The 19,016-nt window shown below is 45.3% G+C and overlaps 1 protein-coding gene across 2 annotated transcripts; it reads right to left on the reverse strand.

Annotated features, from left to right (window-relative positions):
• Window positions 1–12,680: 12,680 nt before the first annotated feature.
• On the reverse strand, window positions 12,681–14,358 carry LOC115851614 (zinc finger protein 396-like). 2 transcript variants are annotated; one of them, XM_030853684.2, is made up of 2 exons: window positions 13,452–14,358; window positions 12,681–12,742 (listed from the first exon to the last, which is right to left on the reverse strand). In XM_030853684.2, exons 1-2 carry the CDS (start codon window positions 14,356–14,358, stop codon window positions 12,681–12,683), a joined length of 969 nt encoding a protein of 322 aa, XP_030709544.1. The 2 variants fall into 2 exon arrangements, with proteins under 2 accessions (XP_030709544.1, XP_030709545.1); XM_030853685.2 differs by lacking the exon at window positions 12,681–12,742 and having other exon boundaries at window positions 13,339–14,358.
• Window positions 14,359–19,016: the final 4,658 nt, after the last annotated feature.

Below are 19,016 nucleotides of genomic sequence, written 5' to 3' on the forward strand. Positions count from 1 at the left end.
CTCATTTTGCTTAACTTACTGTGTTTTGGGTCTCCTTTTCGCAGCCTGCAGGTTTCCGTTGTTTTTGGTGTCTGTCCCCAGTGGCTAAGGTTGGTTCATTGGGTTGTGTAGGCTTCCTGGTGGAGGGGACTAGTGGCTGTGTTCTGGTGGATGAGGCTGGATCTTGTCTTTCTGGTGGGCAGGTCCACGTCTGGTGGTGTGTTTTGGGGTGTCTGTGGCCTTATGATTTTAGGCAGCCTCTCTGCTAATGGGTGCGGTTTTGTTCCTGTCTTGCTAGTTGTTTGGCATAGGGTGTGCAGCACTGTAGCTTGTTGGTCGTTGAGTGGAGCTGGGTCTTGGTGTTGAGATGGAGGTCTCTGGGAGATTTTCGCTGTTTGATATTACGTGGAGCTGGGAGGTCTCTTGTGGACCAGTGTCCTGAAGTTGGCTCTCCCACCTCAGAGGCACAGCCCTGACGCCTGGCTGGAGCACCGAGAGCCTGTCATCCACACGGCTCAGAATAAAAGGGAGAAAAAAAAGAAAGAAGAAGATAAAATAAAATAAAGTAAAATAAAATAAAGTTATTAAAATTATTAAGAAAAAAATGTTTTTAAGTAATAAAAAAAGAAAAACGGACAGACAAAACCCTAGGACAAACGGTAAAAGCAAAGCTATACAGACAAAATCTCACACAGAAGCATACACATACACACTCACAAAAAGAGAAAAAGGGGAAAAAATAATATATCTCTGCTCCCAAAGTCCATCTCCTCAATTTGGGATGATTCATTGTCTATTCATGTATTCCACAGATGCAGGTACATCAAGTTGATTGTGGAGATTTAATCCGCTGCCCCTGAGGCTGCTGGGAGAGATTTCCCTTTCTCTTCTTTGTTCGCACAGCTCCCGGGGGCTCAACTTTGGATGTGGCCCCGCTTCTGCGTGTAGGTCGCCTGAGGGCGTCTGTTCTTTGCTCAGACAGGACGGGGTTAAAGAAGCCGCTGATTCGGGGGCTCTGGCTCACTCAGGAGGGGCGGGGGGGAGGGGCATGGAGTTGGGGGCGGGGCTGCGGCGGCAGAGGCCGGCGTGACGTTGCGCCGGCGTGACGTTGCAGCAGCCTGAGGCGCGCCGTGCGTTCTCCCGGGGAAGTTGACCCTGGATCCCGGGACCCTGGCAGTGGCGGGCTGCACAGGCTCCCCGGAAGGAGGGTGTGGAGAGTGACCTGTGGTCGCACACAGGCTTCTTGGTGGCGGCAGCAGCAGCCTTAGCGTCTTATGCCCGTCTCTGGGGTCCGCGCTGTTAGCCGCGGCTCGCGCCCGTCTCTGGAGCTCCTTTAAGCAGCGCTCTTAATCCCCTCTCCTCACGCACCAGGAAACAAAGAGGTAAGAAAAAGTCTCTTGCCTCTTCGGCAGGTGCAGACTTTTCCCCGCACTCCCTCCCGGCCAGCCGTGGCGCACTAACCCCCTGCAGGCTGTGTTCACGCAGCCAACCCCAGTCCTCTCCCTGCGCTCTGACCGAAGCCCGAGCCTCAGCTCCCAGCCCCGCCCGTCCCGGCGGGTGAGCATACAAGCCTCTCGGGCTGGTGAGTGCCGGTCGGCACCGATCCTCTGTGCGGGAATGTCTCCGCTTTGCCCCCCGCACCCCTGTGGCTGCGCTCTCCTCCGCGGTCCCTAACCTTCCCCCCTCCGCCCCCCGCAGTCTCCGTCCGCGAAGGAGCTCCTAGTGTGTGGAAATCTTTCCTCCTTCACAGCTCCCTCCCAGAGGTGCAGGTCCCGTCCCTATCTTTTGTCTCTGTTTTTCCTTTTTTCTTTTGCCCTACCCAGGGACGTGGGGAGTGTCTTGCCTTTTGGGAGGTCTGAGGTCTTCTGCCAGCGTTCGGTAGGTGTTCTGTAGGAGTTGTTCCACGTGTAGATGTATTTCTGATGTATTTGTGGGGAGAAGGTGATCTCCGCGTTTTACTCTTCCGCCATCTTGAAGCTCCTCCCCTATTTTATTTTTAAATTGGCAGTCTGCACTTGTTAGCAGATTGGGTTTATTTTTTTAATTAATTTATTTATTGGTTGCGTTGGGTCTTCGTTGCTGTGCACAGGCTTTCTCTAGTTGGCGGCGAACAGGGGCTACTCTTCGTCGCGGTGCGCAGACTTATTGCAGTGGCTTCTCTTGCTGCGGAGCACGGGCTCTAGGCACGCGGGCCTAAGTAGTTGTGGCTCACGGGCTCTAGAGCGCAGGCTCAGTAGTTGTGGCGCGCGGGCTTAGTTGCTCCGCGGCATGTGGGATCTTCCCAGAGCGGGAATCGAACCCATGTTCCCTGCATTGGCAGGCGGATTCTTAACCACTGCACCACCAGGGAAGTCCCACAAATTATTTTAAAATATTTCACCATCAACACCAGTACCGAATCGTCGACTTTGTTTAAATTTCCAAATCAGCCTTACAAAGAGTCTTCACAGGAGAGTCAAACACATGATCCATCTGTTCAACTGGGTCACGGGCCAGAATGGGCTGGATTATGTCAGAGGGAAATAAGCACAGTCTAAGTGTGGGTGGAAGGCTATCCTCTCCACCTGACAGCAGGTTCATACCAGTAGGGAAGAGATGGGAGCAGCTAGGAGTAATGTAAAGACCATGGGTGGGACCTCATTTAGCAGAGGAATCTTTTTCCATTAAGGTCAGCTTGACTCTGGCTGTTCAACAGAGATATTCTTTTCTCATATGCATGCTTTCATCTCTCTGATTTCACAGTTCTTAACTTTAAAAAAAATATTTCCACCATTTAAATTCTAGCTCTTCTCTACGGTAATATTTAAATCCGGAGTCTTCTGTAAAAAGAAGAGGCTGTAAATTTAAAACTGCTTGAGATTTGATGTCCATTAATAGAAAATTTTCTCCTTATTTTCTCTCCTTCCCCTTTCACCTCATTCTTCCTATTCTTATCTATTTCCTCTATGTCCTGGGATCACCAGTCCACTTTAAAAAAATTTTTTTAAGTTATTGCTTACTGATAATTAGAAAGACTTCTTAGTATCAACCTCTTCCGTAAGTAGACATAAGACTGGAGTTCTCCTTCTGCTGCTTACTTGACCTTCTGCTACTTAATTGACCCTGATCAACTCACTCATCCTTGCTGTCAGCAGGGGAGCTAACAATGCCTACCCATCTACCTGAAGGGATTATTGGGAGGTCAAATGAGATGATACACATGAGAGTGTTTTGATGAAATAAGTGATACATATGTCAGGTGTTATTATTAATAATTCATGAACTGAAACACTGACTAATATTCTCTAACCAGAGAAAACTGATTCTTGGATTTAGATTTTTTATTCCATTTAGTCTTAGAAAATGGCTTTCACTCAAAACTGGAAATGTAAGGGTGGCTCGTTCTCAACAAGTTGTTTGCATGCAAGACACTAAAAATTAAAGACTTAATATGTCAACAGAGACAATTACCTCAAGGCTAAAGCTTATTGTACAACGTCCAAAAAAAAAAGTTAGAGCTAAAGGCTTTTAATAATCTTCTCTGCTGAAGCTTTTGGGAAGGTGCTGATTGCCATGGGGAATCAACAGTCACTTAGCAGGATCTAATGACATCAGTGTGAGTCATGCTAGTATGTAAAACTAGTATGAGGTCATTTTAAGCTAATCAAATGGGTGGCTGGAGAAAGGTGCCATTCACTATTTATTACCTCAACCAGCAACAAAAGGACTGGATTTAGTTAATGGAAACCAAGGGCTTAATGAAGCGGACTAAATGAGGAGGGTGGTGGTAATTGTGTCATTAGGGCCCTAATGCTGAGAATCTGTCTACCTCTGATATTGGCCCTAAGGCAACTTTTCCAAAGGTGATTCTATGGTCATTTAAAAAGCTTTCTGCTTTCAACCGTAGAGCTTTTCTTAATGCGGTCACTGAAAAGTGGTTTCTGGGTTACTGGGAGTTTGTTCCGGGTCATTGGGGATGTTCGTTATTGGTCTGCAAAAATGTCGGTGATGCCCATCAAATTCTCTTCCAATGGCAGATGTCTAATCACCCAGCTGATTGACTACATTAAGAAAAAAAAAAACCCTAAAAACTAAAGCTGATTATATTGAATGGTTTCTGGAAAGCAGTCTCATTTTCTTACCGTGCCATCACTCCAGACAAGCACACAAATTATTACAGCTCAAGGAAGTACCATAAAAGACTCGTAAAGAGCCGTGGGACGGGGAGGCGCCAAAGGACTGAGATTTTTTTCTTTTCTTTTTTTTTTTTTTTTGCGGTACGCGGGCCTCTCACTGCCGTGGCCTCTCCCATTGCGGAGCACAGGCTCCGGACGCGCAGGCTCAGCGGCCATGGCTCACGGGCCCAGCCGCTCCGCGGCACGTGGGATCTTCCTGGACCGGGGCACGAGCCCGCGTCCCCTGCATCAGCAGGCGGACTCTCAACCACTGCGCCACCAGGGAAGCCCCAGGACTGAGATTTTTTTTATATCTGATGGGTGGGCTCAGGAACTGCTCTTTAGAATGACTCTTACAGACATTCTAGAGTTAAAAGGCTAGAAGTAATAAGAAGCTGAGAAAACTGGTGTTACAGCTAGAAGAGCAGGATGAAAGATGGTATAAGATGATATAGATGGGGTAGCAAAGGCAACAAAAGGTAAAGAGAACTTCAGATTTCCACTTGAGTATATGGTAAAGAAGTGAAATAATTAACCAGAATGAAGACGTGAGGGAGGGCCATGTGTGAGGAGAGGAAACGATGATTGGGGTTTGGGATATGCTACTTGAAAAGGCACAGGGAGAGAGAAGGCAGAAAGGCAGGGACCCAGAGCCAGCATGCAATGTGCCCTTTGCAGCGATGTTCGTATTCTAATGCATCTGGAGTGAAGAGGGCAGGATTCAGTTTAGGGACCATCTGAGGGTCCAGAATCTTGGTTGCCAATTCCAGGATGTAGAGAAGGCCGACAGGGATGGGATACAACATGGTGGTTCTCAAACTTGAGTGTCCCTCAGAGTCACCCCGAGGGTTTGTTCAGACACAGTTTGTTCAAACTCTGGGCCCACCCACAGAGTTTCAGATTCAATAGGTTTGAGGTGGTGAGGCCTAGAATTTCCATTTCTAACCAATTTCCAGGTGCTGCTCTGGGGACCACACTTTGAAAACCGCTGGTGTAGAGGAAGAAGTGTGAGCTTTGGGTTCAGAAGAATCTGAGATGTTTCCAACTCCATCAGGTTACCTAACCTCTCTGTAAGCTTCAGTTTTCTCAAGTGGAAAATGAAGAAATAAACTACTGACCTTGAAGACTGAAGGGTATGTGTGTATAAGCTATTAGTAGTGCCTGGTACATAGGTGGTGTTCGGTGTGTGATCTTATAGGCAGGTAGGTAGGAGGAATATAGGATGTTGGTAGGTAGGTAAGTAGACAGTCACACAGGAGAGCAGAAACCTGCCAGATGTGGGCAGGGAGGAGGATATGACAAGTTGTACAAGGAAATTTGTGATCAAAAGGAGGGCTTCCCTGGTGGCACAGTGGTTAAGAATCCACCTGCCAATGCAGGGAACACGGGTTCAAGCCCTAGTCCAGAAAGATCCCACATGCTGCAGAGCAACTAAGCCCATGCACCACAACTACTGAGCCTGCGCTCTGGAGCCCGCGAGCCACAAATACTGAGCCCACACACTGCAACTACTGAAGCCCGCGCACCTAGAGCCCGTGCTCCACAACAAGAGAAGCCACTGCAATGAGAAGCCCACACACCACAACGAAGAGTAGCCCCGGCCCACCACAACTAGAGAAAGCCCGCTCGCAGCAAGAAGACCCAACATAGCCAAAACTAAACAAACAAACAAACAAATAAATAAATAAAGGAGATACGTCAGTAGAGAACAGACTTGTGATTACCAAGGGGGAGGAGGGATGGGGGAGGGATGGATAGGGAGTTTGCAACTAGCAGGTGCAAACTATTATATAGAGAACAGATAAACAACAAGGTCCTACTGTATAGCACAGAGAACTATATTCAATATCCTGTGACAAACTGTAGTGGAAAAGAATATGAAAAGAATGTATGTATATATATGTATAACTGAATCACTTTGCTGTACAGCAGAAATTAACACAACATTGTAAATCAACTATACTTCAATAAAATTTAAAAAGTCTTTTCGGGCTTCCCTGGTGGCGCAGTGGTTGAGAGTCCGCCTGCCGATGCAGGGGACACGGGTTCGTGCCTCGGTCCGGGAAGATCCCACATGCCGTGGAGCGGCTGGGCCCGTGAGCCATGGCCACTGAGGCTGCGCATCCGGAGCCTGTGTTCCGCAACGGTAGAGGCCACAACAGTGAGAGGCCCAAGTACCGCAAAAAAAAAAAGTTTTTTTTGTAAAAAGGAGCTACGTCAGAATAGTAGCCTGCGCCTAAGAGCATTCAGCCCCAGGTGCTTCTTTACCTGATACCTAGGTTTGCCGGTATGGTTATTGACTGTTTAAAGGTACAGCTGGGGGGCAAGAATAAACATGGTAGCCAGACAGGGTCCAATAAGAGATGATGGCTCCAAACTGATGTTTGAGCTTCACTGTCCGTGTTGTGGGGTGACCGTGGCAGGTGCACTTCAAAAGAAGACACAGACTCCTAGTCTCAGAGGCTGGGGTTGAGAATCAAAAGATGGGTCCAGACTACCATCACCGAGACTCTTCTCTTTCTCCTGGCAAGGCTTGGGGCGTAGCATGGTGCCAAGAACATAGAGTAGAGGCAAGAAATGGGGAGAAAAGAAAGTAGAAAATTCTATCAAATGCACGATGAGCTACATAACTTGCAGGTCCCAGTGCAAAATGAAAAGGTGGGGGCCATGGTTCCGAAAGTATTAAAAATTTCAAGATAGCGTCAGCATGTGCACCCAAGTGTGGGACCTTCCTAAGTGTGGAACCCTGTGTGTACCAGTCATGCATCCTGGTTACAAGACCACAGTATCCCTAACCCTGCCGTGTGTCTGCGGTGCACAGGCACTGGGAAAACAAGTAGCCTGTATTTGCAAACTCTGGAGCTCAGTTCACTGGTTCTGGGAACCTCTTAATCAAACAGAAACTCCAAGAGAAAGAAAATCTCTTTTCTCCCACGCAGAATCGTTTAAGTGCAAACTGATGACTTAGAGTCTGATGTGGTCCTCTGAAGTGTTTTTGGGCTCCCATGACACTTTAAACATTGAGAAAAGTGAATGCCTTTATAAGGGGCATGCCTCTGCCACAGCTCCTGCAGTCGCACCCCTACCTGCCAGGCTCAGGAAGGGATATGAGTTGGAAGACCTGGTTTGAATCTTGGTTGTGAAAAGTCAGAAGTTCCTTGCTTGGGATCCATTTTGTGATGAAACTTTCACTGTCCTTAAGGTTTCTGCTGGCGGGTAAAAACCCACTCAAACCTGCTCCAAAACCTCCGTCTCCAATCCACAGTGGCTTCCCGTCCGCGGATGTGAGGCAGTACCTATGCTAGACACTAGGAGGCAGTGTTGTCTGTGTGAGGCCACATTTTAAGGAATTTTTTTTTCTGTCTCCGCTCCAGTTGCTAAAAGACTCTGAACCCTTATTGTAAAGAGATGACGGGACACTCAGTTGTCTACTTCACAGCAATTTAAATATATTAGCTTTATGAGGAGTACTGCAAAAAAACAAAAATGCAAGGGTACTTTTGACTGCCGGGTGCCGTTTTTAACTCGATTACATAAACCGTTCGACCTAAAACCACAGGGTCAAATGCTGGTTTCAAGACGGGCTGAAAGAGATTCTAGTGAATGACAGTCCTGGAACTGGAGAAGAGCTCAGGTTTTCTACCTCCCCCCAACCTTCCCACCCCACTCCGCCAACGCCCCCAGGTAAACTTGGAATGCAATGTAGCCCAACGACTGGCTTTGTGATTCCTTATGGCCTGAGGCTTAAGAGCTTTCCTTTGTTGGCAAAACAAAGTAGAAGTGATACGTCTAAGGCTGTTCACTCACCCCCACTGGGGCCACAAATCCCTCCCCATCCCACTTCCCAAAAAAGCCAGCAATCCCTGTCTTCTGGAAACACTCATCAAGTTCCTGTGATGGGTATAGAAAGAGCTGTACGTTGTTTTCTACCATCTTATAGGATGTGAAAGGAGATAATTCGTGTACACAAATAACTCTACGTGATAGTGTATCTAAGGAAATAATATGAATCACACAGTCCCTGCCACAAGATTTCCAGGCATGGTGGCAAGAAATCCCTCCAGACAGGAATAATCTCGCTTCACAAAATCATGGCCCTTGAGAAAGGCCTTTTGGTCAGAGGAAAGGGAACAGTAGAAAAAGCACAACTCGGGTTCAAGGAGCAGCACAAGGGTACGTCTCTATGAGATAGTCTAGAGAGATGAGTGGGAGCATATTTGAAAGATGCTGAATGCCAGGTTAGAAATGCAGAGTTTAACATGTGCAAATCAAGAGCCAGTTGAGATTTTTAACAAAGAAAGATTCCATAAGTGTCTTAAAGGAAGATGCGTAGAATAGAATGAAGGAAACACAAGCAAGGAAGCACTTAAAAAATATTATCCCCCCAAATACCGCTGAGTTGGGGGTGGGGAAGCCCAGACTGTTTGCCTGTGAATTCCCACTCCCTCACTTTGGGCTGTGTGACCTTGGGCAAGCTAGTTAACCTCTCTGAGCCTGTTGCTCATTTGTAACACAGGTTAATAAGAGTATGATCCTCATGCGGTTGATGTGTAGATTACTTAGATCTTCTGTGTGAGGCACTTAGTATGGTGGCTGGCATATAGTAAATGCTCGCTAAATACTGGTTATAATGATATGATGCAGATAATGGTATTGTGAGGAAATTGCAGCTCAAATAGATAAAAAACTAACAAGAGGTAAATCTGGGATACAAACCAAAGTCTTCTAACTCAGACCCAGTGTTTTTCTTCCTTGCACACACATTTTAAGAATTTGGGAAAGTCCTAAAATATTTCCTGCAATCTTGTGTTTTGATCTTTATGTCGAAGCACAAATTCTTTCAAGCACAAATTCTTTCATAAACAGAGACCCTGTCGAAGCTCCATTTTCAAAACTCTGAGGAAGAGAGCCAAATTAATTCCTACAGTTAAATGATTTCCAGTTCATAGAGATTTTATATAGCTGAGGATTTAAATTGTCTTTCAGTTGAATCCATTGATTTGCATTTCAATAAGAAAATTTGATAGTATCTATAAACATGCTATAGAACAAAATGTATTTAAACTTTTTTCTGCTCTAAGAGATACACTGTACACTTTGTTTTTAAGTTATCTTGATTTTGAAAGTTTACTTTTTCAGCTGCAAAAAAATCACATGAGTATTTGACTTATTTATGCAAGTGAAACTCAGGTAATTGAGATAGAGTCTTCAGAAGGTAACCATCTCTAACCTAGTGCTATGATAGCATAATATATGCTATGTAATGGCATAATAAAGTTATAATGGCAAAAACAAACCTTTCACAAAAGAAATTAACTCATTTTATTTAATTCCAAGGAAGCTTACTACTATGAATGTTTTTCTTTGGCAAGAAATATGTACAATTATTTTAGTTCTACAATGCCACATGAGGAATAGAGAAACTCAAAATATTTTGGCCAGAAATGAATCATGTGATAAAGGGGTGGGTGATGGGAGAGAGAGAGGTGTACCCAAATGCAGGTTCCGCCGCTGGCCACTCAACAGCCAATAAATTGAGGGGCAAGCTTCAGTAGAGAAGAAAGTTGCTTTATTCAGAAAAGCCGGCGATCTGGGGAGAAGGCGGACTTATGTCCAGAGACCAACTCCAAAGATTCTGCTGAGCCATGACAATTTTTTTTTTTTTTTTTTTTGTGGTACACGGGCCTCTCACTGTCGTGGCCTCTCCCATTGCGGAGCACAGGCTCCGGACGCGCAGGCTCAGTGGCCATGGCTCACAGGCCCAGCCGCTCTGGGGCATGTGGGATCTTCCCGGACCTGGTCACGAACCTGTGTCCCCTGCATCGGCAGGCGGACTCTCAACCACTGCGCCACCAGGGAAGCCCAGCCATAACAATTTTTAAAGGGAAAAAAATCTCAGTTAATTGTTAAGGCAGGAGGTCAGATTCTGCGTCACTTTTCCATTGCGTGCAGGACTGCTGACTTCTCCTAGTCTTCCTTGCCATGCTGTCTTGCTCACGTGGCCTGCCGGCAACTGGTTGTTCTCTTGCCCACGTAATCCGCCTGCGTCCTCAGGCTTCACCTGCAAATTTACTTAGGGGAAGCTAGGGTAGGAGAGTTAGTCATTCTTTAACTACTTAATTCTTTATTCTTTTTTTTTTTTTTTGAGGCATTTGCTGCTTTAATAGATGGCTTGTTCCTCTCTTTAATTACAAAAAGAATGAGACCCAAATAAAAAGACTCCTACATTTTTAATAAATGAAAATGTACAAAACTCAATACTTATTCATATTTACTAGAGCTACAAAGTATAATCACTATCAGAAAATTCTAAAATTAAAATTTATATTCTCCTCTCCCCTTACTAATCTAATATTTATCAATATTCTAACTAAGCAGAGCATGTAATCCCACATTTGTCTCAGGAGTTACTCCAAGCACTAGATATGACTGGATTTTCAGATAATGAAATGTTTACACTTCATGAGGAACAAAGAAGTTCACCATGAGGCCTATCTTCCCTTCTCCTTCTAAGGACTTTCATTTCTCATGGTTGCCTCCATATTGGGTAACGGTGGCACCATGGGACACACGACAATCCATGTATTCTTGTAATACATACAGAGTTTTATTAAGAATCCCTGGAAAGGGGGACATTATGTTATATATTGTCAGAATACTTTAAAAAAATACCAGTCATTTACTTTTTAAACAAGAGAATCTGATTGAATTAAATGTGGGTTAAACTCAATGGACTCTTTCTTTTTTTTAATATTATTTATTTCATCAGAAAATATGTGGGAAAAAATTATCTTTTTATTACTGTTAAGAGTGTCACTAGACACTATAGGGCTCAATTCCATAAACTTAGATATTATGGCTCTATATCCCAAATCATGAATTCCTAGAACTTCTAAAAAAGGCACCAGACCTAAGTTCCTGTGAGGTTCCAGTTTCCCTAATTTAACTAACTCTTCTGGTATTTTAATTCACTTGATCTGTTCCTGACCTAACAACAATTATATGAATCCCATTTAGGTTTTCCTGTTATTAACATTTTCATGATTACAAGCCCTCCAATACATTTTATTACATTCATCCTTTTAAAATATCCTCTGTTCAACATAATTTTGACAATCTCCCTTTTTTTAAATTTTACTCTCATTTATACTAATCGAATGAAACCAAAGATTTGTTTTTTTCTAAGTTTTCACCCTCTTTACATCTGTACATAGATTACTAAATATTTTCAATTCAGAAATATTATCACAAAATAATAGAACCACACATGCATCATAATTATCTTGATCCTGTGAGAAACCTGGTGACGTCAAAATAAACACTTTCAAGGTCAAGAGGAAGAGACTTAGCAGAGCTTTTTTTTTTTTCATTTTTATTTTATTTATTTATTTTTAAATTTATTTATTTTTGGCTGCATTAGGTCTTCATTGCTGCACGTGGGCTTTCTCTAGTTTCAGCGAGCGGGGGCTACTCTTCGTTGCGGTGCGCGGGCTTCTCATTGTGGTGGCCCCTTTTGTTGTGGAGCATGGGCTCTAGGTGCGTGGGCTTCAGTAGTTGTGGCTCGCATGCTCAGTAGTTGTGGCTCGCAGGCTCAGTAGTTATGGCGCACGGGCTTGGTTGCTCCACGGCATGTGGGATCTTCCTGGACCAGGGCTCAAACCCGAGTCCCCTGCATTGGCAGGCATATTCTTAACCACTGCACCACCAGGGAAGTCTGAGACTTAGTAGAGCTTTCTCTGGCATGGCCTATCGTAGTCCAACTTCTGATTGTGATGAGCATTTTAGTCTCAGAGCCCAGAATCCAAATTTTCTTAGAACTCACTGGTGTCATCACTTCTTTTCTTTTTTCCTTATTTTTTCATGACTATTCCTGGGGTTTTCTCTCTCTTTTTTTTTTTAATCGAACTTTAGTGATTTTCTCATTTGTACAAGAGTATCAAAATGCAAGGTCTTAACATCATGATAAATTCTAGAAACTCATTTACTAAGAATGCATAAGACCTTGAAAAGGTTGTCCTGTGATGCCTGAAACATGTTCACAGTTGATTTATGCCAGAACAGAGGCCATGAAGAACTCTGAAGGATAGTCACCAGCTGTTAAGGGTTCCCAGTTCCAGGTAAGTACGCTTCTCCATTATGTGCTGCACTTACCAGGTAACATCAGTCTTGTTTGGTAACATCAGTCTTTTCTTCATCTTCCTTATTTCTTTATGTTAAGGTGATCATCAACTTTATATAAGCACCCACAGATACCTGTTCATTATTAGAACACTCATCATATTTAGGCCACTTCCTGAAGACATGTAGAGCAAATCTTAATGCTTTCACTGAGATATTTCCAATATAAATTGTAAAGGAGATTTTTTTTTTCCTACACAGGAAATTACTTAGTATCATCAACAGTATGTATAGATGATACTATACATCAACTATACCTCAATTTTAAAAATTGAAACAAAACAGTATGTAGGTTCTCAGGTTTTCGTAAGAGATGAGTAAAGTCCCTTTACTCACCTGCTTCCTAACAATGACCCTGGACATTTCAGATTAGGTCTTGAGGTACATATTCTTTTGGGTCTCCTCAATCCTATTCTCATATTTTGAATCTGGTAACAGAAAATAAAACAGGAAATTTATTTTATTTTATTATTATTATTTTTGGCCACGCCACGTGACTTGGAGGATATTAGTTCCCTGATCAGGGATTGAACCCAGGCCTGCAGCAGTGAAAGCGTGGAGTCCTAACCACTGGACTGCCAGAGAATTCCCAGGTAATTTTTTTAAAAAAATGATTTAATCTTTGGTCTAATAACTCCAATGTGCAAGTAACGAAATGGAGAATACCCACTTATATACTAACTCACACACTCCTTCTCAACAGGGAAAATGTACTTGTCTAAAAAGGAACATACTAGTTCATTATTTGTGTTAATAATGGAAACAGTAGAACATGTCTGAGAGTATCTTTTCAAGAGTTGCACTAGGGATGGAAATCCAATTTAAGCTTTAGAATTTCAATCATCTGAACTGACACTGTACTGAAAAGCAGAAAAGCAAACAATGCTGACAGAAAATATTCTACATTCTCTACAACCTTTGAAAGGAAATTGGTGCCCACTGAAACTACCAATTTATACTAAAGGAGTATTGGTGCCTTGTATCTGCTCCCCTGTTGAAAAAGTTCTCAGTAAATGCTTTGACTCCCTCACAGCACTGATGGGACTTTTTCTCCAGCATGTTTTTTCCTATGTCTGAAAAGATTCGAGCTCTGACTAAAGGCTTTCCCACATTCATGACATTTGAAGGGTTTCTCCCCAGTGTGGATTCTTCGATGTTGAATCAGGATTGCACTTCGGCTGAAAGTATTTGCACACACGTCACATGTATAAGGTTTCTCTCCACTGTGGATCCTCTGATGTAGATTAAGGGCTGAACTCTGACTAAAGACTTTCCCACATTCATCACACTTGTGTTGTTTTTTTCGAGGACGGTTTCCCTGTCTTCTTTCAAACTTTCTATCTTGTTCACAGGTTCCTCTAAATGTGAAACTCTGGGAAGCATTCATTTGAAGAGTGTTAGAAACTTTGTAATGCAGTTCTTTGCCTGAAGAAGTCTTTCGCCTTGAAGCTGATTTCACATTTATAGTTCCGGTGTCTCTATCATTTTGTCTTAAGGTGTGAAGCTCCTTCGATGCCCACTGCAGTTGCTTTTTTGTGGGCTTAAGCTGGCTACGTGTTGTCTCCTGAGTGATTTCACAAGTTGGTAGCTTCTTTGCAAGCATGTCCTCATTTTGTCCAAGAAAGACCTGTTCAGCCACCGTCTCATGCTCTTTCTCCAGCTCCTCCAGCATAACCACGGCTTCCTCTCCACTCTCTGGTCGGTTCTCTTGAAACCAGGCCTGCAGCTCCTCAGGCAACATGACCAGGAACTGCTCCAGCACCAGCAGCCCCAGGATCTGCTCCTTGCTGTGCACCTCTGGCCTCAGCCACTGACAGCACAGCTCGCGGAGCCGGCTCAGAGCCTCCCAGGGCCCAGGTGACTCCTGGTAGTCAAACTGCCTGAACTGCTGGCGGTAGGTCTCTGAGCTGTAGTAGCTGCTCCAGTGGCGGCTGGAGACCATATTACAGGCCTGCCCTCCCTCTTCCACCTTCATTACCAGAATGCAGTCAGGGTCCCCTGAAGTTTGTGGAAGGAGTTTTGATGTCTCTCTCAATTTTGCAGACATTTGGACTGGGAATAGCTCAGAACTGCTAGACTTTAATCTTCAAGAAGGTGAAACTCTCCTTATGGACACTCCTCTGGCCTAGGAAGGACGACCCCACATTTTGGGGGAGAAGCCGGGGAAGCAATTCTTTATTCTTATTCCTTCTAATCCAGGAAAGGAATCGACAGGTTAGGCAAGGTGTTGTGTATATTTAGAAAAGCAGAAATCAGGAGCTAACTTAAATGTTGCCTAACGATCTCATCTTTATGCTTAAGATCTAAGGAAAACAGGGATGAACAAACACAAAAGGGGCAAGGAGCTGCTTACAGAGGGTTGGAGAAGATAAATGAGAGAAGATCGCTGTCTTGATGTTCTTGCAGAACCATCACTGAGTAGAAGAGTTCAACTCATTCTGTAATGTTCTAGAAGCCCAAATAAGGACTTAACCATTTGAAATCTGCAGAAATTCCAGTTCAATTTTAGGTACAACTTTCTGTCAGTTAGAGTGCTCAAAAAGGAACTTAATATAGAACTATGTTGTCATATGTATTAAAAACAAAAAAAAAGGTGTGTATGGTGCTGGTTTAAGGAAGGGTGCTACACGCATATGAACACATGTACAAAACCCTCCTGCTACGATACAACAGTGGAGGACTTCCTTGGTGGTGCAGGGGTTAGGAATCCGCCTGCCAATACAGGGCACATGGGTTCGGGCCCTGGTCCGGGAAGATCCCACATACCGCAGAGAAACTAAGCCCGTGCATCACAACTGCTGAGCCTGTGCTTTAGAGCCCGTGAGCCACAACTACTGAGCCCGCGCGCCTAGAGCCGGTGCTCCGCAGCAAGAGAAGCCACCGCAGGGAGAAGCCGGCACACAGCAACGAAGAGTAGCCCCCACTCGCCGCAACTAGAGAAAGCCCGTGCGCAGCAACGAAGACCCAACGCAGCCAAAAATAAAATAAATAAATATTTTTAAAGTACAACAATGATTCCACAGGGAGGAGACTGAGGCAGGATGGAGAATTACCCTGTTCAGCATGCTCTTTTGTTCTGCACGCGTTTTTTGTTGTTGTTGTCGTTGTTTGTTTGTTCCTTTTGGCCGATCAGCGTGGCTTGCGGGATCTTAGTTCCCTGACCAGGGACTGAACGTGCGACCTCGACAGTGAAAGTGCCGAGACCTAACTGCTGGACCTCCGGGGAATTCCATGCGTTTTTTTTTTTTTTTTTTTTTTTGCAGTACGCGGGCCTCTCTCACTGTTGTTGCCTCTCCCATTGCGGAGCACAGGTTCCGGACGCGCAGGCTCAGCGGCCATGGCTCACGGGCCCAGCCACTCCGCGGCACGTGGGATCTTCCCGGACCGGGGCACGAACCCGTGTCCCCTGCATCGGCAGGCGGACTCTCAACCACTGCGCCACCAGGGAAGCCCTTGCATGTGTTTTAATACAGAGTAAAATGAAATGAAAAGGAACCCCCTAACAGTTTTCCTGACATTGATGGTACTTAAGCAGAGTCTTGTCAATGAGTTGATGCTTTAAAAGGAATTCCTGGGCTTCCCTGGTGGCGCAGTGGTTGAGAGTCCGCCTGCCGATGCAGGCGATGCAGGTTCGTGCCCCGGTCCAGGAAGATCCCACGTGCCGCGGAGCGGCTGGGCCCGTGAGCCATGGCCGCTGAGCCTGTGCGTCCGGAGCCTGTGCTCCGCAAAGGGAGAGGCCACAGCAGTGAGGGGCCCGCGTACCGCAAAAAAAAAAAAAAAAATTGGAAATCCTGCTTTGGGTAAGGCCCAGTTTATGACAGGGTCAATACCTGGCCTTTTCGTTTAGAGATGCTACGAATGAGGTAATTGAGGCAGGGAGCCCGGGAAAGTGGGGAGCCCTTGATCTACCCCGTTTCCTTCCAGGCTCCAGGAGAGAAGGGGTGTTAGCCTCTCAGTTGCACAACCCAGACTCAGCAGTGGTTATCTGAGGCAGACAGAAGCCTGCAAGCCTGTCTTGATTTTTTTTTCCTTATGCTTTTCTGCTTGAACATTTAATCCCTCTTTTAGTTTCAAATCAGCACAGTGGCAGATATTATCAACAACCATTATCCCTGTCCTGAGGTAGTTGTCAACCCGGGGAGAGAAATAGGATCAGCTCTGGGGAAATACCGCCTGGGCTTTGCTTCTGGAGGCTGTAATTGCCTCTGTCAGGAGAGGGATAAAATTCCACTTCCCTCTCTGCCCACAGAAACCAGTGTGAAATTCTCTTCCCCTGCATTCCTCTGGGCTGGTCCTATTGAGAACGAGGCTGGCTCCAGACAAGAAGGAAATTAAAGCAGGCTGCCCCAGTTACAAGGTCTCACCAGATCCTTGCAGCTGCTGTGGCCTTCTCCAGGTCTGCTGCCCTCCCCCCAGGCACCATGGCCTGCTGACTGCCAAGGCCACCTCACATCCTTAGCTCGTGTCCACTCTGATGGACTTGCCCTTGCCCAGGTTGACTGATGGATTTAGCACTGATCCCTGACCTGGCCATAATCTTTCTGATGAGGTCACCTTCCTGGCTTTGCACCTTCAGCCTGGTGCTACCTCTGCCTCCTGTGAGTCAAATGGTGTGCACACCCACTTGTCATCGAGGAAGCGAAAAACAAGTTCTTTCCCTCTTGATGAAATACCTGATTACTTTATGCTTTGCATAAAGAGAAATTTGCTTCAGGGAGGACATAATATATAAATGCTGGACTTCCCTGGTGGCGCAGTGGTTACGAATCTGCCTGCCAATGCAGGGCACACGGGTTGAGCCCTGGTCCGGGAAGATCCCACGTGCCGTGGAGCAACTAAGCCCGTGTGCCACAACTACTGAGCCCTCACACCACAACTGCTGAAGCCCACGTGCCTAGAGCCTGTGCTCTGCAACCAGAGAAGCCACCGCAATGAAGAGTAGCCCCCCGCTCACCACAACTAGAGAGACCTACGTGCAGCAACGAAGACCCAATGCAGCCAAAATTAAATTAATTAATTAATTTAAAAAAATATATATATATAGGGCTTCCCTGGTGGCGCAGTGGTTGAGAGTCCGCCTGCCGATGCAGGGGACACGGGTTCGTGCCCCGGTCCGGGAAAATCCCACGTGCCGCGGAGCAGCTGGGCCCGTGAGCCATGGCCGCTGAGCCTGCGCGTCTGGAGCCTGTGCTCCACCATGGGAGAGACCACAACAGTGATAGGCCCACGTCCAGCAAAAAAAAAAAAAAAAAAAAAAAAAAATATATATATATATATATATATATATATATAAAACAATGCTGAAAATGGGATCGCCTTTTAAAAGGGAGAATGTCTATTTAGCCTAATTCGGGGACTGTTCCTTTTATCCCCATTGTTCAGACTAACTCTCCAGTTTGTGAATTAACCAGATATTTTCCCTTATCTTGTTTGGCCATCTGCCTTGCTTCTCAGTTATTTAGAAGTGTTTTAATAGCATCTTTACCAATAAGTAAAGAAACAGAAAATGACATTTTTTTGACAGAAGCTTTGTTTGTTCATTTGTTTTTTACTATTAGATTATGTGGGAAGAGTAGAATTTTACTAAGGATTGACTTGGATATCTTCTGAAAATGGCAGGCTAAATCACGGGGAACAACTCTTTCACTGAGAAGATTTAGGAAAGCTGCACAAGATACAAGAACACTTTGCTTACAGGCATCAGGGGAACTAACTGCACAGTATGGACTTACGGGGCTGAGATCTATACAACAATTGAACTGAAGGAGGAGCACCCAGCTGTAGGCCTTCTGTTGTCCCAGGGCATCTGCTAAGGCCTGAGAAAGTGACTGAAAGATTGAGAAGCTGAGCAGTTACTATGAAAGCCTTGTGCGGGGACCTCCCGTCTTCATACCTCTCCCTGTGCCTTCAGTGAAATCCTACATATGGCAGGCTCAGTGCAGACTTAGTGATTGGTGAGTACAGGTCACTGATATGAGCTAGTCTAGTCTCCCTTCCTCCAGCATAACTAGAAAGTAAGACTTTGCTGTAGGAATACATGGTAGGTCCTGGCTAAGCTCAAACTAGAGCTCAGAGTATGGAGGATGGGCATCTGGGAATTCCTCCAGGTGCCCTATTGGCGTGAATTGGTATGAACAGAGACCTTGGTCTGGGGGCTGGTGGGGGATGAAGGGTGGGATGCGTGGATGCCTGAGGAGAATGGGCAGAATGAGGATAAAGAGTGAGGATGGGTAAGCACATGTCACCATCACTATTTTTTTAAATTTTTATTGGAGTAGAGTTGATTTATAACGTCATTAGTTTCAGGTGTACAGCAAAGTGAGTGGGTTATACTTATACGTATACACACTCTGTTTTAGATTCTTTTCCCAAACAGGTCATTACAGAGTAATGAGCAGAGTTCCCTGTGCTGTACAGTAGGTCCTTACTGGTTATCTCTTTTGTATATAGTAGTGTGTGTATGTCAGTCCCAGTTTATTCCGCCCCCCACCCCCGTCACTATTGACTGAGGGGGTAGGGCCCCACAGGGGAAGAGATGTGCTCCCCAGAGGCTCTGTCGCAGAGCTGGGAGCCTCTAAGGACCAGGTGACAGACTGAATCACAAAGCTGGTGGGAGGCCCATCCTCTACGGTCTGCACATTTGGTCCTCCGTGGACCATTGCAGCCACCTGCAGAGGACAGCAGGATCCAGTCGAGCTGGGCACC

Source organism: Globicephala melas, chromosome 9 (assembly GCF_963455315.2).
Source record: "Globicephala melas chromosome 9, mGloMel1.2, whole genome shotgun sequence".
In the NCBI taxonomy this organism is placed as follows: domain Eukaryota; kingdom Metazoa; phylum Chordata; class Mammalia; order Artiodactyla; family Delphinidae; genus Globicephala; species Globicephala melas.